At 38.3% G+C, this 27,477-nt stretch overlaps 1 protein-coding gene across 3 annotated transcripts in view; it reads right to left on the bottom strand.

Annotated features, from left to right (window-relative positions):
* The window catches only part of LOC121884119, an 82,529-nt gene that overhangs the window by 9,004 nt on the left and 46,048 nt on the right, over nucleotides 1-27,477 (bottom strand). For 2 of the 3 annotated variants that reach the window (XR_006092304.1, XR_006092306.1), the window contains one exon: nucleotides 15,102-15,301. Coding sequence is in view for 1 of the 3 variants with exons in the window: in XM_042392736.1 (XP_042248670.1) it covers nucleotides 15,092-15,301; nucleotides 26,872-26,998 (337 nt within the window). In the remaining 2 variants the exon portion in view is untranslated. Of the gene's footprint in view, nucleotides 1-15,091; nucleotides 15,302-26,871; nucleotides 26,999-27,477 lie in introns of those variants that run through there. The other variant, XM_042392736.1, reaches the window with a different exon arrangement.

Below are 27,477 nucleotides of genomic sequence, written 5' to 3'. Positions count from 1 at the left end.
TTAATCTGTCAGCTAATCAAAAGGAAATAAATTAACTATTTTGATAATCCATTAATTTTTTGAGTCATTTATCAAGAAAAATGCCAAACATTTGCCTTTTCTAGCTAGATTTGTTTTTCTGTGCTTTTCTGTGTTTTATGTTTTTGTAAATTGAATATATTTATTAAGTGCTGCTGGACTACTACTGGAAAATTAACATGAGGCTTTTGTTAACACCAAAAATTATATCAAAATACAGTCTATTCAGCAGTGCCGAGTGCTAGAGGGAATGTGTGAAATAGGGAACTAACCATGTGTCATGGACTCAAGGTTTGGACTCTTTGTGTTTTTTGTTCTTTTAGTTTTCTGTGTTACACTTCTGTTGTCCAGTCTTTTTGTTCATTTGGGTTTGCTCATTCTTGTTATTTGAGTTGTATCTTATATCTCTGAAAGATTAGATTATTGGTTAGTTGGTAGTGCTGTGTACCTAGGTTTATTTATTCGGAGACAGTTTGATTTATACCGTGTTGTTATTGAGTGGTGTTGTGTTTTCTGGGTTTTGGTTTGCTCTGTTTCCCTTGTGTTTTCCTTCATCCCTCCTCCTCCTCTCACCTGCCCTGCATTACCCTTATTAGCCCTGCCCTGCTCCTAATGTCCACCCAAGCCTATCTGCTCCCAGCCCGCCCTTGTGTTATGCCACCTGTTCCTTGTTGTCTGATTAGTTCAGTTTGTTTTTAAGTTCAGTTTCCAGTTCAGTCTTTATCGTGTTGTCTGTGCAGTTAAATCAAGTCTGTTCTGCCAAGTTGTGTTTGCTCAGTTTCCATGCATCCTGCTCAGTTGTTTTTTTTGGTGTTCATTTCTCTCAGCTCAGCCAGCTTTTGTTTTTTGCCTGTAAGTCCTGAAATAAAAAAAATTTTCTTCAGCCCTGCTTTGCGGTCTTGCTGTCCACCTGCTCCTTAATTCGTGACACCATACACACATTTTTTAGTTCTGCGCAGTGTTGAACACGTTTTGGGGGGCAGTTCAGGAGAAAGTCACAACCGTTTTTCATTTAAAGAAGCTATTATGACCGTCCAATATTGTATTAGGTACCATCCCATTAGAAATAGAAAGAAAAGGAAACAAATATTTTTATATAATAATACATGTAACCACATTAGAACAAATCACACAGAACTGGCTGGAGGTTAAATCACTGTCTATTAACACATGGAAGCTAACAGTCAAAGAGATGAAAGAAATGGAAAGAATCATTTATAAGTTGAGAAACAGATGAGTGGAATTTAAAAGAAATCAGAGTAAATGGGTCACGGAAATGGATGGAGTGGAACAGTAAAACTAAGAGTACTGCAGGACCCCCCTAACTGACTATGTTAAGAAAGACGTTTCACACAAACTGATGTTTTGCCAGTTTTTTACAGTAATTGATTAGAGAATCCACAGAAAAAGAAATGGTAACAATACTGACGATTGATTATTGAAGTATTTAATCAAGCAAAAATACCAAACACTCTCTGGTTTCAGCTTCTTCAATTCTTCTTAGTTTCCTAAGTTTTGGATAGTTTTTCAGACAAGACATTTGCAGTCGTCACCTTGAACACTAGCAAACCTATGCTGGGCATTTTTCACAATGATTAATCAAACAAGGAAGAGTCAACATAATCCTTAGTTGCAGCCCTAATGAGCAATTTTCAAACTACTGAAATTACTGTCTTGTATGTCTCTTCTAGCATAATGACTTATTTGCTCTGGGCAAAGCCGCTCATTTGTAGGCTTTAATCATATTGTTTCAAATTATTTTTTCCCCCTTTGAACACTGAACAACTATACTTTGCCTACAGGCAAGAGCTCATTGTTCACAATGAGGAGAATCTCTCCTTGATGTTTTAGTCACATGTGGTTTCAAATATTTTCATTCATTTTCTTTTTTAATGTAGGGGATTAGTTTCTAAATAGATAATGTAATCTCTGTTACTGTACAACCGCGGGTCAGAGAGGAATCAGCGTGTTTGCAGTACACAGTGACCTTGAATACTACCATCAAATAAACCACAGCTATGCTGCGTATGACTAAAGAGTTTACTGCTTATTTTTAACTCATATGCGACTGTTGATGCAACCTAAATAAAAATATTATTTTTCTCAGGCAGCATCCTTATGGCCCGAACAACCAGGATTGCATTTCTAATTAAACTGGTGGTCTTTTAACTTTCTTTGATTACAACCACAACATGCAGTAGCTGCCTCTGCTTTTCACTGTTCTGTCATGTTGAAGTCTTCCTTGAGGAAAACTAATTACTCTTTGATGAAGAGTGTTCACATGATTTATAACAGAGGGATCTCTGCTTTAGAGTCATTTACTATCTTTGATTTACATGATTTAACAGAACAGATAAAACAAGAAAGAAAAAGGGAAAGAAATATGTAATCAGTTCAGCAATATCTTTGATATTAGTTAAATCTTAGGAGATGAATTACTCCACTGGTGTGACAATTTAGTACAAGAAAAAAATACTTAAAAGAAGTACTGAAAATCCTTTACTTTAGTTTAAGTCTGTGTGAGATTTGTTTTTAAAAACATTATACATGTTAGAAAATAACCGCTGAAAAGACTGAACTATGTAGTACTAAATTATGGAGTTAGACCATAAACTGTTTTTCACCATTTCTGTGGTCAGGATCACAACAGCATACCTGCCAACATTTAGGTTTCAAAATACGGGAGGGTTTTTTTCGGTGGGTGGGTGGGGTTTAACATAACAATGACTGGTGATGGATTGCTTGTTAACTAGTCATTTAAGTTATATTTTTACTGAAATAAGTCCACAATTACCTACAAAATATGTGTTGAATTAAATAGTGGCTCCTAACATTACTTTATTTTTGAAATATCATTCATGTTGCTTTTCTTACACCTACAAACAAGGCCTATTTTAAATTGTATATTTTTTAAGGTAGTTCAGCATGAGTGTTGTTAAGTTCAGAGGCTCAGAGGCTGTTCAGTTGGGGTGTGGTTTCAGCTCCTTCAGCGGACACGGCCTTTCAGAGCTTACTGCTTTTTTTCCCATGATTTTGAAACTTTAATTTTATATAATATATAATTTTTTAATCATTCAAATTTGGCTGCGTAGTTACTAACACATTTTGTTTTCTGTGGTGTGAAAATCTTAAAACACATATTTATTATTGCTTTACACTGACTTCAAAGTATCAAACCAAAATGGAAGATTTCACATGACAGTATTTGTATTTAAATGTACTCATTAATGGTACTCACTGTGAAGAAGAGTTTACAGTTTAATATTTCCTGTCAGGTGAAAAACCTTAGATCAGTTGAAAGGTTACATGCTCCTCTACAAACTGAGGAAATTCTCCCAAACTGTTTAGATAATGTCTTTTTATTATGTCATGCAGATGAAAGAAGCCTGTTTTGGAGATACAAGAAGCAATATTTGATGAGCCAATCTTATTCTGAATGTAAAATCCAAATCTGAAGAATAATTGGTGACTACAGCTATCAGATAAATGTATAAAAAAGTCTAATATTTCTCTTTAAAATATAGTGGAGTAAAGTGGAAAGTCTCAAAAATAAAAAAAAATCCTAATAAAAGAACAAAACAAAACTTAACAGTACTGCAAAAGTGTTGAATAAATATACTCTTGGCCTCTGGTAAGATTAAAACATTAAAACATAGGATACACTCCACAGGCTTTTGTGTGCTCAGGAGAGAGGTGGCCTAAGGCAAAGGTGAACTTAGGAGCCCTCTACAGTCCCTCTAGGGAGGAAATGACAACTTGATGGTTTTGAGAGGGTTTTATGTGCCTGGGGTTGAAAATGATCTCAACACCCAGAGGAGCATGAAACCCTTACAAAATTTGAAAGCATGTGAAAGCATCACACTATGTATACACTTTTTACTTTTCTTTTGCTTATTTTTCCCACTTTTAAGACTTTTTAGAATCCCAGCACTTGCCACACTTGAACCTCTGATTAAACCAACACAAACTCCTTGAGATCACAATATTGATTATAATTCATATCTTACAGACTGCCTTCATTTTTAGAGAACATTACAGAATCAGTTATAAAACATTGATTGGTCTGTGGCAATGTAACTGCACTACAGTACATCACATTTACAGAAACCTGTGCTCTCTGTAATGCACAGCGTCTTGCATGTCAACCTCAGACTTTTCTCACATGCAGAGGGCCGAAGCATGAAAACACAAGGCTTTCATGGCAGCCCCCCTGCTGTTTACAGGACTGAGCAACACGCTTGCAGCTTGCACAGAGCAAGGGTCTTTAATGCACTGATACACATTACAACAAAGAATAAAAGGTGTGCATTGTGACTAACCTCACAGCATAGATGGGTCCTCTAACTAACTCTATAAGCTTGTAGGTATGTGGGCACCATGGGAAAGACTGGGCCTCTCCTGATTGGCTGAGCAAGTACATGCAAATTTCATTGTGCTGCTCTGCAGAGGAGAGTGGAGTGTGGGCAATGCTTATTAGAGCACAAAGCGTGTGTGAAATAGAACAGGTGTTTCATGTTGGCATCACACACTATGGATACCATGTGTGTTTGAATGTGTGTGTGTGTGCGTGTGAAGGCTGAATTAGAGAAAGTTGAACCTTTTTTTTAGTTCCTTATGAACATAATTATACACTGTTCTGTGTTGAATGCAATCCTCTCCCAGTGTACTTGACATACACGCAATATTCAGAGTATCCCTCAGGCAGGGAGGATGACAAGGATGTAGGAATGAAGGCAGAGACAGTGGTTGACTTAAGAGAGGAAACAACATCCATGACCTTAGCAGCTACCAGCAGCATTAAGAGGGACTAGAGGAGCAGAACTGGGCTGGAGGTGAAGAGATAAAACATGGTAACAATAGTAAATAACAGGATAAATAACAAAGTTCACTTGAGGTGCAAGCAGATGCGCAGCACAGGAGATGGTGGGTGTTAGAACCCCAGAGGTTGCAGTTTATTTTTATTTCTATGTTTATGCCTATTTCCATTTCTCCATCCCTCTCCTCTCCTCTTCTCTCCTCTCTAGGATATAAAACCTGAGGCTCTCATCTGCAACATCAGCAGCAGTGTGAACAGAGGTGCTTTTTGTCACTCTGACAGGAGGCAGAGTTACTATACAGTGGGAATATAGGAGGGCTATTATCCCAACACACACAAACCTACAGTAGAAGCAATTTCATACATGAAGATATACTGTAACCCAGGCCCATTTATTTTCATACGTGGAAACGATGAGGGAGTATCACTCACGCTCATTTGAGGGGCTGCAAAAGAAATAAGAGGAGGCTCAATCTTCCCGCCTCTTTTAACGAAACATGCCGTGAGCTGAGAAACACATTGATATGCACCTCCTTCCTTATGGCTGTTAATGCTCTGACTGGTCACAGCAGGGGGCTGTTTGGCTGAAGAGCGCCTTCTGTGATCCAGCTTGTTGCACTAACACTTATGCATTCTAGGTCTCCTTATCTTCACAGACAGTACACGTAAAAGATTCACGTACAGGACGTACAGCACAGTTGATATGTGTAAGTGAGCACACGCACTTTTGAAAGGTAGAAATCTTGCTCACGATATCGTCTCTGGCTGGTAAATCATATCATGTATATGGTTTACTTTAGTTTATAGTGGCTGAAACTGCTATATCTGATATAAGATCACTATTGTGCAGTATTTTTTAGTAGCTTGTAGTGAGGTACACAAAGAATACCACAACAAACAACTCTCATGGCAGGTTTAATGTGTTTCTACTGATTCAGTGTACAAATGACATGCTTAATAAACTTAATGGACCGTTTTTGCCTGGTACAAATCCATCTGTGCCACATCTGTGTGTTTGCTATGATCCCAGAGGGGCTCTTGTTCACTTTTGCACTCTTAAAGTTATTCAAAGTGGTAGATTAATTTGTTGAAATGCCACTAGTGCAGGAGGAAACGTGCTGACCACAGTACTACAGCTACAGATAATTAATTACTCAGTCAGCCTTGAAGTTAACACCACATGTTTTCTGAGCCATTTTGAATGGTGCGTTGTCACAGCTTAAAATCTCAATAGAGATGTCAATCTTCAGATTCTTAAAGTCCAACCGAAATCACATATAATCATCCCTCTTTGTAGTCAAAAAATAGTGCCAACATGCTTTTTAAAAGTATTGTTAATAGTTTTGTATTATTAGAATGAAGAAAAAGGTCTGAAGGAAAATATCACAACCCGATTAGTGGCCATGGCTCCTTCTCCATAGCAACGGTGGTCGAGGCTCATGGGTAGGCTATTGTAGTATTCTTGGGCGTCCGCCATGCCAAAATCACAGACAAGACATGACTTTGAGAGAAACAAGGTGAAATATTTGATAGTTGTGATCGTAATATAATCCTACAGGCTTGTGATGGTATCCAGGAAAGTCCTGAGTTTCTATGTTCAGTAACATTTAGGAGATTGTTTAAAGAAAATTTTGAAATGGGAATACAGAAGCAGCAGCTCCAATTTCGCAACTCTATAAGGTCGACAGCTATGTAAGTGGATGATGGTACTTAGTCGAAATAATGTTAAACTAGGGGGCACAGTCATGAAATTAAGAATTTTAAATATATGTTTCTCCCTTTTGTGTGTGTAATTTACAATTTAATTTCAGCTGGAATTTAAACAACTATATTGTTACTAATAAACACATTTTACTGTATATTTTGAACATGTCTAAATTGCATTAAACTTCACTTGACACAATACAGCTTCTACTTTTACGAGTGAAGAAATAAAGTAATTTATATCCATCTGGGGAACTTTTGGGGCCTCTTGATACCGTTGAAGGTCCGATGCTTAATACTGCAAAAGTGGGCATAGTGGATTTTGTGTAGCAGGATGACAGAAACTAACAGCGAGGCCAATAGTAACTGTTGCTCAGCAAAGTCACGCTTTACACTCAACAAACAAGAACAAAAAATGTTCTTGGTTGTGTGGGGATTGTAGGTGGATTCTCACCTCTCAGAGATTACCCCTGATCTTTAAGAGTGCTGTAACAAAGTCACGTCCTTGCCCACACCGATGTATTCATCTTGTATAATAGCGAGCTCAACGTGTTTAGCACCATGATGTGTGCAGAATTTTGAATCACTGCAGCTGGGAGACAAGAAGATTAAAAAAAATCTTTCTGGTAATACAGACTCTGCTCACAGCATTTTGGAGAGCTTTCACAGAAATATCCCAACAGGTTTCATGAGGAAGACTTAAGCCAAATATGTATTTTCTAATGCAAAGGATAACAGAATGGTGGGTTGGTTAAATTAGGTTAATTCAGATGACGGTTCACAGAGGCAAATACTAAGTTGTTATTTTCTCTCACATCGACAGTGGAAATTAAACCCTAATCAACCAAAACAAAGCATACATAAATGTTTTAAATAGCATCTCACTAAATCTGATAGGAGCCACGATGTCCCTGTCATGGTCTCTTTTCTTCCTCTTCTTCTCTTTCTATATAACAACAGCCTTGTTCCTGAATGCTTTGATTTCATTTTCCCTGTAAAAATAATTAATTTTGCTTTACAGGCAGTGTATGCTCACACTGTGACTGTATTTTTGTTTTTACAGTGACTGACACTGGTGTGTTGAGAGGGTTATTAAGAAAGAAAACAGGGAAAACTTTAATTATTTTTCTGGCCTCTCTCAGACTGAATGTTCGCAAGATAATCTTCTGCGCTTTAAAACTTTCATGTGAATTATTGAAGCAGTCTGTAGCAATGAAGGCGATTTCCAAAAATACACACAAGGGGGAAAAAGCATCCAAAAAATACACACATAGGGGAAAAAAAGCATCCAGAAAATACAAACAACGAGGAAAAAGCATCCAAAAGAAAAGAGGTGGTGTGAGGGAGCAGAAAGCAAACCAAACCTTATGTTATTATTAATTCATCAGATTCTTACTGGCCAAAGATTTAAAAGGAGCATGGAATGAAAACCACTCCAGCCGTTTTTTTTCTCTCCAACCCAGTACACTTATTTATTCATCCCCCTCTCTCGCCCTCTCTCCCACTTAATGTATTCAAGGCACGTATCGACAGCAAGAAAATACAGCAACTCATGGATCTTTGCACAGTTCAACATAGCACAGAGCAAGCTTTGATGTTTTAATACATGTGGGCTTTCCATTTGTGAATAGGCAGGCCAGCCTTGTGAATGTCCTCACAGAATAACAAAGAATCTAACTGGTCTTTGAAAACACCTCTTAGCTTAACCTCAGTTTTTCAAGGACAGCAAATGTGTGTTTCTTTTTCAGTATTTCAGTTCTTGCAAATACAATTCCTGCCTCATGCATGCGCACACACACACACACACACACACACACACACACACACACACACACACACACACACACACACACACACACACACACACACACAGAGTCATATATAAAAACACTATTCAGCTTATGAAAAAAACATTATTTACGTATGTCTCCTTGATGGTACAAGGGTGTAAGTTTGGTTTTAACTTTGGTAGGGACATTTTTTGTCATGTGCTGCTGTAAGGTTTTCATACCTCACTTGAGATTCTGTCCTTATTTCAGTTTGTGGATTTGGGTGACACAATTCAAGACTTTCATGACAGAGCCACAGTGATGCTCAAACCTTCTCAAAAACTTCTATTTGTATTATTTTTCATTCAGCTCCTGAACTTATCGCTCGATCTTTCACTATTACATCAGAGCACACCTGAGAGGCTGCAGCTCACTTGTCTGTGTGTCTTTGTGCTGCTCAGGCTGCTGTTGACAGGATTTTCATAATGAAATGATGCCTGACAGTCACAATCAAATCAGTTGGACAAACTATGGCTAATTTAGCTTTTAAATAATGTTCGTAACTTAATGACACATATGCAATAATAACTCTGCTCTTGATCTACTCATGGAAAAGGGGAGAGATGGCATTAAATAGCAAATATTTCTCTAATTTAACCCATCAGTGTTTGGACTGATGATAAGGCATTCTTATTAACTGAGCTCAACTGTTACTGGCAGACCAGATGTCTTAATTTGCTTTTGGGAAGGATTTTCACCAACAGTAATTGTTGTTTGCTGTTTGTTGTAAGTTGTTTAATTAAAAAGCATGACTGAGCCACCATCGCAATCTTAACAACACCTAACGCCTGAAATTAAATATAATATCAGATGATCTTAGTTTTGTCCAGTGAAGTTGTTTTCAATTCTGTGATGTTTGGAATGTTTAAACTATAAATACTAACTGCTTCAGATTCTCCACCTCATTAACTCCACAACTACTGTCACTGCTGCCAGCTGCTGCTAGTCAACAATGCGTACAGCTTGAAGTTGAGGGTTGCCAGTTCTTCAGATTGAGTGTCCCGCATATCCTGCTCTTTCACTCTTTATCATAATGGTGCATTTTTCTGCAGAAAACACACAAACCTGGCAACTCTGCAGATATCTTACTGTTAACATTATGTGAGATAAAGTGGCTAGACTGTTTGAGATCAGTAAAAATATTGGTAGGGACAATCCAGCAACATGTTGATATTGATAGACATGTCCCTACCTTCCATACACAAATCTACACCCATGATCAAGGAAATGAAAAAAAAATTGCAGAGAAATTTGAGTTTGTGACAAGAAAAGACAATCATTACTAAATTTTGAGTCACTAAAATAACCATCATATTTCAATGATACCAACAAAACAAAACATAACTCTAAATTTCCCCTTTTTGTTTTCATTTTAGGCTGTGTGCACTACTGAAATATTCTAAAATTGATCATATAAGCATATAACGATATATTGTATGGGTTTTCCTTATATTGCATCACAGTCCACTGTACAGTATCTTTCTGCTGCTCTGTGTGTGCTGTGACCACCAGCTATTAATTACATTTAATCACATTTTAAGACATCATAAGACATTCATCATAATGAATTAAAGCTGCATTAAATGAACTGATAAATAACAGACAGTCACTGTCTATGGATGGGACACCAGTGCAGAGGGTGATAGGTATCAGGTCAGGTGTATTGTCCGATGACTTGAATCTGCTCAGGGTAACAAGACTGCTGACTGCTGTAGAATCAGATAACAATACAATATGACATTTATTTTCTGAAGTTTTTACCTTTTTATACAGCACGTTTAGTACATAGGATAGGTTTTTCAAAACCCAAATGAAGGAAAAACCCTTGGAAAAAAAGCAATAAATTACATATGACTAATTTTCTTTCTTTGGACTAATACATTCTATAATATGTTAGGAGAAATTGTAATAGTTACACTGCTCATTACATTACTTTTCAATTTAAACACAAAAACCCTGAATTAAAGAAACTTCCTTTTGGTTAGAGCATACAGGGTGTACTTAAAGGCACCTTTATAATTCTATATTGTGATATTGTACTTTTCTGGAAAATTAACTAAGAAACAGTTCAAGGTATTTCATCACACTGATGCCAAAAAACCCCCAAAACAAAGAATTAACAAAAATCCAGAACATAACATGCTTTTTGTTGTTTTTGTATTTCTGTACTGTTAATGTCGGATGTCTATGTTAAACATGGTCAAAGTTCCAAAACATGAGGTAAATGTATGTAACATTGTTGACACCAGAGAAAGCAACCTTGTTCAAAGCTCTTGTTGTTAGACTCAACATGTAAATAAGAAGTTTATGCATTTGTGTAGGAGATAATCTGCAAAGAAATCATTGTTGTAAGTATTAATTTGTTGAGTCACAGTTTTGCATCTGGCCCCTCACACCAATTTACTGCCATGAGCTCAATGTCTACATTCTCACCAGTTAACTCCAGCAATGTGGAGAAAGTAATTCAGTGCCTAAAGTCTTGCACCTGTTCTCTTGATTCCATTCCTACCAAGCTGTTCAAAAATTTCTATCATTGCTTTATGAATGACATGGTAAATGTTATTAATAGGTCCTTGCAGATTGGCATTTTCCCTGCTTCTCTCAATTGTGCTGTAATCTCACCTCTGTTGAGGAAAGACAACCTAGATCCATCTGTAATTGATGATTACAGAGCGACCTTCAATCTCCCTTTTCTAAGGAAAATACTTGAAAAAGTTGTATACAAACAACTGCATGAATATATTTCAATTCACAATATAAATACACTACATACCAGTTGGGTTTCATACCACTGAAACAGCTCTCCCAGAGTAATAAATTACCTTAAGATCAACAGTGACTCACAGAGAATTTCTGTTTTAGTATTGCTTGATCTCGCCGCTGCCTTTGACACTGTTGATCATGACATTTGAATTCAATGGCTTCATGATTCAGTTGGTTTAGTGGGTCCTGTTCTTAACTGGTTTTCATCCTACTTAAAGAACAGGAGCTTTTATGTTTTAGTTGGAAGCTTTAAATCCACAGAAACAAAAAATTTCTCTGGGGTTCCACAAGGGTCATTCCTTGGGCCACTGCTCTTTAATTTATATAAGCTCCCACTTGGTACCATCATAAAGAAACATAATATATTTTACCATTAATATGCCAATAACACACAGTTGTACATTTCACTTACCTCTGGTGATGTCAGTCCTGTTAACAAACTAGTAAACTGTATTGATGATATTGATTATTGGATGCCCAGAAACCTTTTAAAGTTGACTGAGACTGAGATACTCATGATTGGTTCTAAAATTCAGAGACAGGAAATGTATTCACACTTGGCATCACTTTCTCTGAAATACAGTGAGCAAGTCAGAAACCTTGGCATTCTTTTAGATATTGATCTCAATTTTGAAAATCACATTACCAATACCACCAGAACAGAGTTTTATCACTTTAAAAATATATCAAAACTCAGAGCTTTCATATCTCAGACTGACTCTGAGAAACTGGTTCATACATTCATCTCAAGCAGGTTAGACTATTGTAATGCTCTATTTGCAGGATTACACAAACAGTCAGTAGGATGGCTCCAGCTCATTCAAAATGCAGCAGCCAGAGACCTTACACGTACATGAAAATTTGAACATATGACTCCAGTACTGAAATCACTTCATTGGCTCCCGGTACAATACAGAATCACCTTCAAAATCCTGCTAATCGTCTATAAAGCACTTAATGGTTTGGCTTCTCAGTGCATTTCTGACTTGCTCACTGATTATAATCCTATCAGACCTCTCAGGTGAACAGGCAGGGGTCTTCTAACTGTACCCAGAATTAGATCCAGATCTGGTGTGTGTATGATAGCACTTGTTTCTTGTACAGTTGGTTACATGTGTGGCTATGTGATAGGGCAGGGGTTTTCCATTTGATTGTGTTGTGTTAGTTTTTTTGGTGTTGTGCTGATGTTTTGGGGGTTTCAATTGCTGTGTGATATGTTTAATGTACATCATTTTATTCTTATATTTACATTGCTTATGTTAACTATGTTCTCATGTTCATGCCTACATTTTTATATTTTATTTTTCAATGTAAAGCACATTGAGCTTACTTGTAATGAAATGTGATATATAAATAAAATTGCCAACACATATTTTAGGTGAGATTGAATTTTTTAGACTCCTGTAAGAAGTGAAGAAATAAACTACAAGCGTCCTGCGACACGGCTCTGATGAGGCTCCACACACCCTGTATGAGCTCTGCCATTATCGTAAAACATACTGAGCACAGGGTATATTAAAACGTTTACTCTCTCTTGCATGCCTTCAAGTGAATGGCCGGTGGATCAATACAATCTCAGTAGAGCACACGCTAGCTGTCAGGGTTTTATGAGTGTCATCACTTGACTGATAATTTGCTTGAGAAGAAGGAATCCCTAGAGGAAGAGAAAAAGATAGAGGACCTTCAAGATAAAATTTGTACGGTAAAGAATATTAATCCAATCCTCGTTGTCCTGGAGATATTTTGCATTGGGGCGACATCGTCAGTGGTCTGACTAAAATAAAACATGAGAATTATCATTAAGTAAGTTCAACATAGTACCACAAGACTGGTGAAGAACCATGTTAGACCAACTAACTATAACAAAATATGATCTATTTACTAAAATATCATTCATGAATTTCAAATTTCTCTCCGTCAACGCACAGTAGCTGCCATACTGACATTAATACAAGGAAGGCAGGGACAAAAAGTGACCTTTGACGGGGAAATCTGCCATGGTGGCTTGGTTAAGTAGTGATAATGGATGATTAAAATTCAACTTGTTAGCTGTGACTATGAAGGGATTGTCTGAAATCAGGACAAAGGGAGCAGACTGAAAGTGCATGTGGTGGATTACGGGCACAGGTGGGAACGTGCAGAGCGAGCACATGGAACGTGGAGAGAAGGGGAGCAGAAAGAGGTCAAACATGACATGGTGCAACTACAAAAACCAGGAACAGGTGATGAAGAGAGACATAGCTCTGAAGTAAAAACAAGATGAAAAAGATACATAAATCAATGTAAAATGTAAAGGTATGGACAATAAGTCACTGGTGATGTAGAGTATTAAATAGTGTGGTACTAATAAAGTTATTTAAAGTTGTCAAAGCCTGGCCAATCATGAGAATGCCTTGTTCAGCAGATGCCATGAGTCTGCAATGGAGCCAAGGTTTTCCAGTTGGCCTGGGACATCCATATGGTCCAGTCTAATAACTGACTCCTACATGGTCCAGTCAACACCCTGTTCATGCCTGAGCTTCTCTGATTGACAAAGGGCCAAAGGCTCCCCATTGTTCCAGATGGTCAACCTGAGAGTCCTGAGAGAGCTTGGTTGATTATTCCAAGTGGCTAACAAACTGAGCACACAACAACGTGGCCAAGCAAAGCATCGCCAGGCATGAGTGTGCACAGGATTGTGTTTACGTTAGCTCTGCTGTTGTGTGTTTAATGGCTGGTAACCATGACAATGCCTCTGCGTGTTGGAAATAGTTTGGATTCAGGAGTGTATGTGATGAACATGCCTAGTGGTATTTTTCACAAATGTAATTACTCAAAACTAAAAACTAATCTGAAGCTCACTTGGCTGACAAATAGTCTGGCATATAACTCTCCGAAAGCTTGTTGTTTTTGCACTTTTTCTGTTTTTGTATGGATATAATGGGCCTCATGCAAGAACCACTCGTATGAAAAGATTCTTTCTTAAGAGGCACATACAAGTGATTTAAGAAAATTTGCAGCATTCATCAATTTTCTTGTACTTTTCCAAAATTTACGAGTGGTACAGATCTGTTGCATGAGTCCTGAGCAGAAACATTAGTTTGACTTATAAGAATTATAAAGTCTTAGAATCAGAATGAGTTTGGTGTTTAAATATGATACCGAAATCCTACTACACCTACTCATGAACAAGTGACATATCCATTACATACTGTTCACATTCTGACCCTTCACAGTATCCCCTCATAATTAGTCTCTCTACCAAACTTCTGAACCAGAAATAATAATAAATAATAAAAGGGTGATTAATCCTTTCAGAGAGCAGAGACAGTGTATTCTTTAGGTTTTACACTATTTGTTTACAGAGAAAAAACCCTCACAATCAAATTCAACCTGAATCACCCTCTACAGTATGTACAAAAATGTGAATCAGCTGCACAAAAATAAAAAAATAATTTTTGTGTATTCTGCATCATGTTAGGAAAAGTTTATATCATTTCAGTCTAAAAGAATGGTGTTTAGGGTGTTTTTACTGCTCTCAAATGTAAAAATGGGTCAAATTTGACCTGAACAGAATGTAGGGATTAAGAGAGTTTCCGACTTAGAGAATTTGTAAGAGCAAACCTCACAGAAAAAAGTAAGAGAGTTTTAGGATAAGAATACAGAAACCTTCTTGCATGAGGCCCATTGTGTTAATCAGTGAGCTTTATAGGTGCTGGTAGTTAGATTTTATTACCTTTAGACAAAGCCAGGCTAGCTGTTTCCCTGTGTTTCCAGTCTTAATGCCAAACTTACCGACTGCTGGCTTTTTTTTTTTTAACTGAACAAATACAAGACTGGTATCAATTGTCCAGGTATCTATACCCTTAAGAAAGATTAATTCTGTTTGTTGTTTGAGCGGTTCAAGTTTTAGATGCTGTACTTCCACCACTCTTTGTTGGAACATCTGCCTGTCATATTGTGATTTAACAAAAACTCTTACCACACAATAGTTTCCAAACATCATGAAGGGCTTTACTCTTGTCCTGAATGATTGCATATATGAAAACTATATAAAAAGCGCCGAACAGCTGAGAGGCAAAGAGTGCTGCGTGGGTGATGTGATGGCAGAGCCGAGGTTGAGTGCCGCTCAGGAATTCCCTTTGACTTGAGTGGAGAGCTGGAGGAGGAGGAGACGCTGGATCACGTAGCCCTGTATTGAAAAAGGAAAAAAAAAAGGCTTTGTGACTGCTTACTAACAAGAGACAGTCAAGACGACAGAAACATGGAAAGGAAAAGTGTCTCAAAAATACATAACGTCTGGTGGTATAGAGCATAAATAATATATTTATGTCAAATTTATATTACCACATCTACATATTAAAAATTCATGCGCAAAGTTTTCACAGTTTGGCAAGAGCACTAAAACATGATCTGAAGTCTAAATTGCAACCAAATCTTATCCCACATCATCATGACTCATTTAGTTTTTCCCATATTTTCTTCCTCCACTTTTCTCTTCCACCCTGCCTCACGAGCTCTCGCTTCACTTTCTTCCTTCTTTACTCTAATGTCACTCTTGTAGAGAGTTTTGTAATAGCATGCAATCCAGCTAAAGAGGAATCTGTATCACACCCTCTTGGAGAGCCACTTAACTCTTTGAATGATGCCAGGGTCAGACACTGCCAGGTTAAGGTCGACTCATCCTCATTCAACAGGTCACATTCTGCAAATACATTATGTAACCTGCACAATGGAAAACCTATGGCCATGATAGCCACAAACCAGTGGCTACATGTAGTGTCTTTAAGCAGCTGCAGCATGTGCTGAATAGTAATGGGAGGATTGGGAGTGCTGTTGTTTTACTGTTCAATCTGTAGGGGGAGTTCCCTCTGCATATCCAGTAGAGCTTGAAGATGGCACTGCTGTAAGGAATCAACGCATTCAGGCAGCAAAGAGGAGAGCGGAACTAGTTGATTAAATTTGTATGCACACCCTGCTGTACATTGAGGCCTCAACCTTAAATTTAGTTCGGCTTGTGTTCTCTTCTGAGACAGCTGAATAACTTTTCTTCTAAGGGCATGTTTTTTTATATAATCACCCTGATAGGTAAATCAATTTGTGTGGTAGAAATTCAAAACTGCAGAAATATATAAAAAACAAAAAAACTAAACAGGTACGTAGAGCAAGACACTGACTCCAGAACACACACCAAGCTGCTCTTCTTGGTCAGCATTTTTCTGTGTTATATAACTGTCTGTCCCCTACATCAGAGACATTTTGGTGCTGTTTTAATCCAATGGCTTATCTCTGCTGAATCTTAGCCAGCACTCACTGTGTGTGTGTGTGTGTGTGTGTGTGTGCCTGTGTGTGTGTGCATGTATTTATGCATGTGTGTTACAGTCATTATGCGTGCATTTGTAGACCCCCTACAGCTGCTAACAGATTCTCTATGTTTAACAAGCTTATAGCAAAGATACACATGTAAGTGAGCATGCTAACACACCCAAACAGGCTGAAAATATAATAATCAATGATATGTCTGTATGCTAATGGTGGTTAATATTGTCAGCTCAGGTGAATAAAAAAATATAACAATTTCTAGGCACTGTAGTTCACTTTTATTTATAATTTGAAACTAGAAATTAGAAAGAGCCAAATCCCATGTCACTATTACATTTGTAATTATTATATAGTGATTACATATCTGCATATTCAAAAAATAATTATGAAATCCTAGCACTATCTTTAATCAAATACTGCAAATGTTCCTCCTGTAATAGAACTACAAATGAAAATTTACCTTTTAAATTATTAGTAAGTAAGTATTAGTAATTATAGCAAAATTCTGTAGAAATGATTTTCATATACATATGGTAAAAAATAAAATGCATCACCAGAGTTGAAACGCCACATTCAAATAAATGAAAGTCAAACGTTTTACAATTGACACTACTGACATAATTTGTTTTATACTGAAGGTAATATAAACTACAGTGTTGCCAGTCACCTAAAGTAAATTGAAAATTTTGGCCTGATGTTGGTGGTGGAGATAAGGTCTCTAGAAATTAAGAATTTAACCTCTGGAGACAATGAACATCCACAATAATCTGGAAATGTGGCCATTAGTTTTCTAGATAGTGTTGGCCAAAGGTGAAGTTTAGGTGGATAGTATTGGGGTAAAGTTCACAGGTTGAGAGAGTCAGCCAGCTGCCGTTAAACCTTTGCTGACTGTGTGAGAACAGCCACCGTCTGCACTCAAGCTGAAGAAAGAGCCGGACAGAACTGGACAGAAAGACGGACTTCACACACACCCTGATCGCTTTCTGAAGCGACCAAGTAAGAGGCTTAAGTCTGGCCAGAGGCAGTGTTAGTTGTGTGTTAGTTTCAGCATCAGTTGCTGTTGTTTAGCATTTAGCTTTTTAGCGTTATTGCTATTGTTTGTTGTGTGAGTTGACGGACTGCTGAGTCCATTTTCTCTGCTTTACTCTAAGGAGTATTTTAAGTTTGCTGCCTGTTTAGTTGTGTTCACCACGCTAGACTGTTTTGTGTTTGTCCCACTCGGGACTACCGCTGTGTTTGTGCCACTGTGAGTGAGGAAGTAAGTTGCTTTGTCGATCAGAAACCAGACAACGTGCGTCACAGACTGCCGTCCATATGCATGCTGTCTGTGGACAAAGGAACTGCTTCTCTTCCCCTCATGATCGCTTTCCCTCCCTCTTCTCCCTCTCTTGCAACTAACACACACACGTGCACGCACGCACACAAATACACGCTCCGACATCTTTTTACACATCTGATGGTCAGATAACATCAGACAAAGCGTTGCTTTGTCTTTCCTTATCCACCATCAGACACATGTGTAACACGAAATTTGGTGAGTGCAAGACGCCGACCACTAGGCGATGCCATCTTGCTATTGTGTAACCCAGACACCGCCGTACTTCCGCCATTCGGTTCTCGTGTGACGTGACTTCCTCCCATAGTCACGTCCGCGTCGCAGACTGATGACGTCGTCACATTAGGCCCCGTCGCCATCTTGTCGCACGCACGCACACACACACACACACACAGAAGTTCTTTTGTCATTATTGTGTTTAACATATTGTGAAAAGTGGCTGATTGAAGGAGTCAGAGCTCGAATTCAACCCTTCTTTGTTCACCTGTGAATATTAATATCCCTCAGATATTGATATTCTAGGTGAACTCCTTTTATGAGACTGCCTTGTTTGGTTATTGGTCCCGGTTTCCGGGTGGTGCCCCATATTTGTTAATTCATATTAATAATTCTATTAATTGTTATAATTATCTTTGATAATTGATAATTATTGCAAATAATCAACTGTGCTCCTCACAGATCCAACAGTTGGTGCCCGAATTATTGATTAATATTAACAATATCTTGATTTCATAATTCGTAATTATCTATGATAATTACGAATTATTGTTAATAACCAAAAGCACTCCTGCCTGTCCCAACACTAGTCATTTTAAAACAGTTTGTTATGTTACAGGAAATGAGCTTTGGTTGTTGTACTCATGATGACCTTCAACTTTAATCTGCCACAGGTCATGTCTTCCTCTCTGTCTTATTCTGAATGGGCTCTTCCCCTCTTGTCTCACTGAGAGGGCCTAAGCTCCCCAATCACCTCATCTCTCCCCGATGATGACAGAGCCCTTAGAGACTCAGACCATCAAAGGCTCTGGAGTGGAAGGCAAGGGAAGAGAGAAAACACAATTCGGCAGCCTAATTTGGTTTGCCTAGGCTTCTTTTAAATGTGTGTGTGTGTGTCTTTGTTTAGGGCAAATGCTAACAGCTCATCACAATCCCTTCATTCGCATTCCCCACCATGCCTGACTGCACCAGCCTCCAACAATCCTTGGGAGTCCCCCAGCAAAACCTGCACCCAGTATGGGAAGACATGGATTACTTAAGGGGGTCCCTGCTCCTGGAGCAAGATCATTTTGGAAGTGATTAGTTACAGTAGTGTTTGTTGGGTGGACCGTACAGAGCAGATGAGAGCAGGAAGCAGCAGCACAGTAAATATGATGCTCTAATGGGATCCATGTGGTTAGTGAATGTTGTTGCATTAGTTGCAGTAATAAACCAAAGCAGCTCAATGAATTCAGAATGTTGTGCGCTTTATTGTGTGGCATACAGCTTAGACAATACACACTCACCAGGCACTTCAGTAGGTACACCTGTGCAATCTAATACAAAACAATACAACAGCTCAGCCATAAATTCTACATTTACGAAGCTTATACATTTTCTGTTTTTGTTGACATTAACATTAACACCACTCCATTAACATACATGAATATACATCATACATCAATATAATGCACTCCAGTGCACCTCCACCACCCACTACAACCTCAATAATAAACATAAAATAGAATTATCACCTTTATGACAATGTCAACAAAAACAGAAAATGCATAAGCTTTGTAAATGTAGAATTATGGCAGAGCTGTTCTATTAGATTGCACAGGTGTACCTAATGAAGTGGCCAGTGAGTGTACAATATGGCCTGACAATGGATGGACATATTCTATATCTACTCAACTAAGATTGTGTTCAAAGGTTGTGTAATTTGGTAGCCAAAGAAGACCAAAAATAGGAAAAAAATGCTTTTGGATTCTAGTCCATTTAGAGTTCAGACTGACATATTATAAACAAACCATGAGCTAAATATAAGTCACATCGAATGACAAGTATGTCATTCACTGGATAATTGTTGTTATCAATCATGCATTATTAGAGTTACCTGGACCTATGGAACAAAATTCTGGTGACTGACTCTTAACTGCACTTCAAAGCCTTACTTATTTTCTCTGTTGGTCATGATGAGCTCATATGGAAAAACCTGGTTATTAGCATTAGTCAAAGCTGCACCTTTTCTGCTATCAACAACAGCCAGATAGAATCAGATGTAAGAGATACATCCAGCAGCAGATCATAGCATGTTTAGTTTTGCTTTGCTAATCCTGTAGCTGGTCTGCTTTGAGTTTATGTCAGAAAATAACTGCCCCAGAGTTCAGATGCAAGAGGATCTTTTAAGGCTGAGTCAGTACAGTTGTTTGGTCTGCACCAGAGTTCAAATGACAGTATTCTCACCAGCCTTAATAAACCAGGCTAATCTGCCAAACACTGCTTTAACACCTCCAAACAGGTTATGGACCCAACTTAAGTTGTTGCAGTGAACTGTGATCCACACACATCTACAGGTTTAGGATCCAGTCTGCAGGGACCTGCTCTCCTGTGGCTTCCTAAAGAGGTTAGCGTAGATGCTGCTATAGCATCAGTTATATCAGGACTGGAGAGTATTTCTTCATTGAAAGAAGAGCAAAGAATAGCACTGTAGGCTTTTCTTGATGAAAAAGATGTTTTCACTCTTCTCCCGACTGGCTTTGGCAAGAACTAACCAAACTAGCCTGTGATAGACAGTGATACACGGATGGTTCATCAAGTGCCTTCCCTTTTCCAAAGACTTTCTAAGGATGACTTCTCAGATGGTAACAAACCATCTGAGAAGTCGTCCTTGCCCTTGAAGTTGTCCTTGCCATTGTAATATGGTCTTCCTATCGAGTTAGGAAAACCTTGCTACAACGGCAAACCTCTTGGACCCAACTAACCGTACTAGTTGGACCTGGATGTGATTGATGTGAAGAAAGGTGTTGGCACACCATAGTGAACCATAATGGAAGGTGGTCAAATTCCCACAAAATGAGGTGCCACCTTGCAAGACTTGACCCTGAGAGGCAGATCATGAGTGGACAGCCAAAACTGTTGTTCTGGGAAGTAACAGGGTGTTGGGGTGTGGCAACCTTTAGCATATGTCTGGCAGCAAGTAGAGGTACAGAATAGATCATCCATATACCTTACCATGTCTGAATGTAGGCCTGGACAGATGGGACACTGGCTTGCTCCTACTCAGGGAACAAAAAAGGCTGATAACCCCTCTACTATTTAATAAAGACTGGAGGAGAAACTGGGAAACTTCTTGTGGGCGTTCTCTCCTCAAAGTAACTAGTGGGTGTCTTGAGGGCAGGTGCAGAAAGGCAGGTCTGGATTAAAAGGAGAGGTTAGTATGCACAATACAGTAATTAATCAGATGAACTGGAGCAAAAATGCTAAGAGAGGAGGACGGAGCAGCTATCTCCATGACAACCGTGATTATACTGTAACTGTTCTTGCTTTCTGCTCAGTGCACATCAATGGAGTTTGCCTGTGATTGCTGGCAGGAGCATTTTCACATTCATAGTTTTGAAAGAAATAATAAAAGCTGATGAATATGATGGGCAACATGCTGACTCAGTTGTTAGATTTGTTGGCTCACAGCAAAAAGTTCTTGGGTTTAAGTTTCTGTGGGGAGTTTGCATCTTTTCTTTGCTTTCATGGAGTTCCGTCTCACAGTCTGAAGATATGTAGGTCAAGTAACTGGGAAACTACAATCCTGAATTTGACAGTGATCTGTCCAGTGGGTTTTGTTGCCTTTAAACCGAATCATTCTAGGATCAGCTCCAGACCCCCAGTGACCCAGAGGGAACAAACAAATATAAATAAAATAGATGGATCCATGTATTCTATTTTTCCTTTCTATCTTTTGTTTCTTTGCTTTAAGGACTCTGAGGACTCTGAGGTGCTCATGTCTCCTTCATTATTCTGCTTTCTCTTGTTCTCCCTTTTGTTCGTATTTGACAGCAGTTTCCTATTGTAGTAGATGATCTCTTTATCACCCATCATCATCATCTCTCGCTGTCTTTCTCTTCTTTCTTTTCATACACAGTCCAGGTTCAGGCCGTGTGCTGTCCCAGCAGGAGTCGGTCAGTCAGGTTGCTGTGGCAGGTGTCGTGGTCACAGCATGGTTCGGTAGCTGAGGCACCAAAGATTACGTAAACCTCTAGCTGGCTGCCACAAAACTGCAAACAAGGGAGTAATGCTGACAAAGGCTTGCTTCATTATGAACAGATTACACCTACATACTGCATATGTCTGTGTGTGAAAGGGAGAGAGAAAGAAATGAGATGTTTTCTTTCTGAAAATGTCATTATAAAGCACTTTAATCTAGCTCAGTCAGTGACGGTGCTTTATCAAAAGCCTTGAATCCCCGCCTTTCATATATGAGCTTTAGTCAAATAAGTTTGTACACAGTGAAAAAAAGACATCACACAGACCGATGCAGTGACATGATATAGCAGTATTTCCCATTGTGGGCATGTTTTCATTTAGTTTCTGAATAGATTGTTTGAGTGTTGGCTACAGGATGTACAGATGGCTGTACAGGATGAACAGATTGCAAAACAAAAATAAAAGTGCGAACTATTTAATCACCCAATTTGAATCACACCTTTCCTGAGTCACTGTGGATTTCTTCCAAACAACAAAAAAACAAACAAAGCCCTGTCAGATCAACTTCAGCCTTTGATGACAAATGCAGCATCAAAAGATTTCATATACAGTATGTGATCATTAGAAACAATGACTGATCCCTCTATTAGTACAGTCAGATATGCAAGGGTGTGAAGTTGCAAAAAAGTTGCAAAAGTTTAAGGCCACAAAACAATGGAATATAAACAAAATGCAGATATATGGGATAAACATGGCAAGTAAACTATTACAGGCACATTACTGCCATCTCTGTCTGTGTGACCACTAAAGGATACTGACACTGCCCATGTACTATCATAGCTTATAGTTCAAAGTTTTATCTAGAATAGGAAACAACCTGTTAATGCTCTGAATATGCCAGCCTGGCTTTGGATGTCTACATTTGACGGTAAAATACCAGAATCACCAGAATCAGTATCACACTGAAACAAAAAAATCAAACCAGAGGTAAGACAGCATTTAAGTTGGAAAGCAGAGGCCACTTAGGTCCACAGTCAACATGGAGGGGAGGATACAATGTTAACAATGTTGGAAGAGAGTTGAGTTTTGGTTGAATGATAAAACAATTATTGTGTTTTTAGGAAATCAAATTTGCTATTAGTAATTTTTTTAAAAACTAAAACTTTGGGTGCAAAGTTTGACAGGGAAGATTTTGACTGCCACCAACTCACTCTTTATATAATGAACAGTTGGTTGCTCTGTGTTTTGTAAAATTTGGCAACATCTCTGCTGAGTGGACAATGGCTCAGACATGAGCTGACCAGAACTGAGCGCAGCAAACCTGGTTCAGTTAAAAACTGAGATACCTTTAATTACTGCCAGACTGACTTTGTCTTGCTATGATAAATAAGATACTCAGGGCTTCAAGGCTGCTGCTTTAAGGATGACTGTATCCATTCTATAATTGCAGGCAAGTTGACTCCACTGCTGAGTATTTGCATAACAAACTTGATGTGGCCTGATTCTGATGCTTTATTCTAGAGAAAAGAGAGGTGACACATTGTTTTAGCCCCCGCATTGTTTTAGTGAATTAGGGCAAAGATGAGCTCTTTAGGCCTAATGATTTATACACAGAAACAAAACAAAAAAAACTTTCATGTAGGCTTAAAATTGTCAGTGAAATGATGATTTTAACTTCTGAAATGGGCCTGAAAATGAGAGGGAGATGGTGGTCGAGCGACCTAGAGATTGAATGAAGAGAGGTAGCAGCACAAGCAAGAACAAAGCAGTAAATCAGATAAATAAAATGTTATTTTCTGATTGTTTCATGGTGGTTACATTCTAAAGCACAAATAAACACACACACCTCCACACAGCCTTGTGGGTAGGTGCTGCATTGCCAGATTTTGTGTGAATGTAGTTGAAGTGCACGCTTCATCCTGTATGCTGTGGCCTCTCTGCTCCGTATGTTTGTAGCTCAGTGTCGCTCTCAGTTCAACACACGCACAGACCTGCAGCTCTTTATATATCCATGATACAGATAGAGAGCAGAGGAGAGAGATGGAGACAGCGATGTAACCTGGTTGCTATGTTTTTGTACAGCCCCAAACCCTGTGCTCTGTTATTGGCTAGGGGCTACACACCCACTGCCCAAAGGTTGACGCCCAGAAATGTCCCGAACACAGCAAAATAATAAGAAAACACAGGCAGAGGGCAGGGTCTCTGATAAATACACCACCAAATACTTCTAGTGGGTTATAAGTGATGATTTTTGTATGAGTCTGTACATTGTTTTTTAGGAAAATCCTGCATAGTATGCATTGAAGTTATTCAGTTTGTTTAGTTCTTATAGTGTATTGACTGTTTTGAAATACAGATGTGTAGTAATTAATACAAGATGTAAAAGTATGAAGAAGTATACAATTAAAAGACTTCAAATTAAATCCCCACCTTGCAAGCATGCACACAAACATACACCAACAAAACATATGGACTGTACAAAACAAGTCACTTGGTAATTGATTTCATACTGTATAGAGTGACAGATGTGGGTCCATTATTTGTGTGTGTATGTGTGATGGTGGTTCATTATGTTTCTGTTGATGGTAGCGGCCATTATAGTGACAGATAGTTGTCTGTCAAGTAAATATATAGGAACTGTGAGCATCTGGGATTTAGAGAGTCAACAGTACATTTTTTTCCCACTCCATACACGCACTGGACAGTATGGAAACAGTTTTCTCCTGTGTTTGATTTACACTGAATTCACAGAAAGATGACCAGGTTAAGGGTGGCCAAACATTTTTTCCTGGCTCATTTTCCGACAGGGACATGTCATGACCACACCTGCTCAGTATTCCAATGGAAAACAACAGGGTACTGATACTGGAAATTTCTATACGAAGCCAAAATCAACATCATCACAGTCAGTGTCTTGGTCAGCCCTGTTAATATATGCCATATATTTTATCATAGACAGAAATTATGCCTGTTTTTGGTGGAATTTTACACTGTTTCTGTACTAATTAGCACTGGAATTAAGTGCTTTGCTGCTTAGTGCCACCTGCAAAAAAGTATTTTCTCTCAAATGTCACAAAGAAGAATGTGGGTGTTTTGTAATTTCTTATGTGAAAGACAGTGATTTTGAGTTTAACCAGTGCATCTGTCTTGGATTAATTCAGATAGAAGTGAGGCAACGGAAAAATCTTACATTAAACTTAAACATAAAATCTGAAAATATATGCAATAACCTCAATCAAACCATAACTTTCCTGGACTCTTGGCTTAAATGTAACCACTGAGTTTTAGTTATAGAAGTGTTTTTGGGCACAAAATGTATAAAATGTCAGCAGGTTATTTGTTTTATATATTATAAAGCATATTGTGCCTGTATCCAATCCTGTTGTCCTGTTGACCTTGATGACATCCACTGCCCCCAACACGGTCTGATAAATCCCCTTCACTCACTCTAATTATTCTCTCCTTTATATTGCAAATGGAGTTTTCTTCAAAATCATGTTTGCATTATAAGACCAGCAGTGGTGGAAAGTAACAAATTAGATTTACTGAAGAACTGTACTCAAGTACAATTTGAGGTACTTGTACTTCACTTGAGTATTTCCATTTGATGCTACTTTATACTTCCACTCCACCACATTTCAGAGTGAAGTATTGTACTTTTTACTCCGCTACATTTATTTTACAGCTTTAGTAACTTTTTAGATAAAGATTTGACAAACTGGATAATATAACAAGTTTTTAAAATACAACATATTGTTAAAGATGAAACCAGTGGTTTCTAACTTTTTTGGCTTTTGACGTCTTACAAAAAGCAGTGTGTAGTCGGGGTCACATTTCAGATGTCTATGAGTTGTTAACAGCTCCACCAAATAGTGATTTTTCCCTCTGAACTTCTCACATGGTTTTATTTCAATAAATGATCCAAAATTTCACTGAAAATCAAAGATTAGAGAAAAAGTCCAAAAACTGAAAACAGATTTGTGAATCAGAACTTTGTTTTTTCTTCCCATTAATCCCATTAATCATCTCACAATTAATCATTGGGAACCACTGGACTAAACTAGCTAACTATATATAAAGTAATTGAAACTAGCTCCACCTCCAGCAGCTACAACAGTAACATGCTGCTCTAACACTGATGTTTCAATATTAACAATCTAATGATGTCATATATAATTATATACCAGTCAGAAATCAATACTTTTACTTCAATACTTTAAGTTTTACTTCCAATACTTCTATACTTTTACTTAAATAGGATTTTTCATGCAGGACTTTTCCTGTAATGGAGTTTTAATTTTTTACATTGGTGTATTGGTACATTTATATAAGGGATCTGAATACTTCTTCCACCACTGAAGACCAATGAATCACTCTCACCTGTCACCATGATCCAAGCCTCTCAAAACTCCCTTCACCCATATGGTAATTTGCTTCAATGAGTATAACCCTCTCTTTCATAGCAACTGCCACTAAGACATGATGAAAGTGCAGTCAGGGGATTATGTTATGAATTGTCTTTCCCCTGAACATAGAAGGAAAGTGGGTGTGTGAGGTTAAGCAAAGGACAGATGTCTGATAACAGGCTGAGGGTCTCCACGCTCAGGAATGAGCTGCAAACACACAACCTCTCTGGAGAGAGAGAGAGAGCACTTCCTAGATAGGGCAGATGAGGAAGGATAAAAGGATAAGTAATAATGGAAGAGATTACTGTAATTGTGATTTATATAATGCAGTAGCACATTGTTTTAAGATTAATGCAATATCCAGAAATCCTTACAAACTGTTTCATATTTGCCAAAAGCAACATTTCTCCGCTGCTTTTTTAGGGAGGTGTTATCATCAAAGGTTATGATAAAAGCTCCAAAACCAGTTTAAGAAGAAACAACAACAACATTGCTGCTGGATGGAGTGTCCTTCCAAATCACCTGCTAGGTGATCCTGAGGCGGGCCGTCACTGCTGATTATAGCCTTGCCGCTGATCGCCTCATTTCCTCTTCTCCCACTGTGGATACTCTGGACAGACTTCAGCAATACACAGCCTGTTAATCCTGGCTGCAAGGAGATGCGCTCATTTACATTGACACACACACTAAGAATGCAAGCAGTCATGCATAATGTACTTTGACGGCTGGGGGATTAAAACACCAGAGGAAGATCCCAGTTTTAGTCGCATACAAACGAGAGAGACAGGAAATTACGGTGGCCCCGTCGATTAATTGCTAACTCTACATTCAGCTGAAAGTTGAGAAGTGAGCTGCAAAAAAATGACTTTTCCTTTTGAGGAGATGATTGGTAGCCCATAACTTTGGCTCTGGCATTTACAACTTATAATGAAATATACTAATTCAAGGATAACATCATTTATAGTGGATTCTGCCCTGTTAAAGTCAGCTTAAGAGTTGAATAATATAACTGTATTTTATCTCTTAATGGGCACACAGCAGGTGACCAGATCCTTTCTGTGCAGCTAACCTTTAATGTTGGAGAGGATAAGAAATTCATCACCACTATTAGACCTTCTCACCCCCGCT

Source organism: Thunnus maccoyii, chromosome 18, assembly GCF_910596095.1.
Source record: "Thunnus maccoyii chromosome 18, fThuMac1.1, whole genome shotgun sequence".
Lineage (NCBI taxonomy): Eukaryota > Metazoa > Chordata > Actinopteri > Scombriformes > Scombridae > Thunnus > Thunnus maccoyii.
This window is presented reverse-complemented; position numbering and strand designations above follow the sequence as displayed.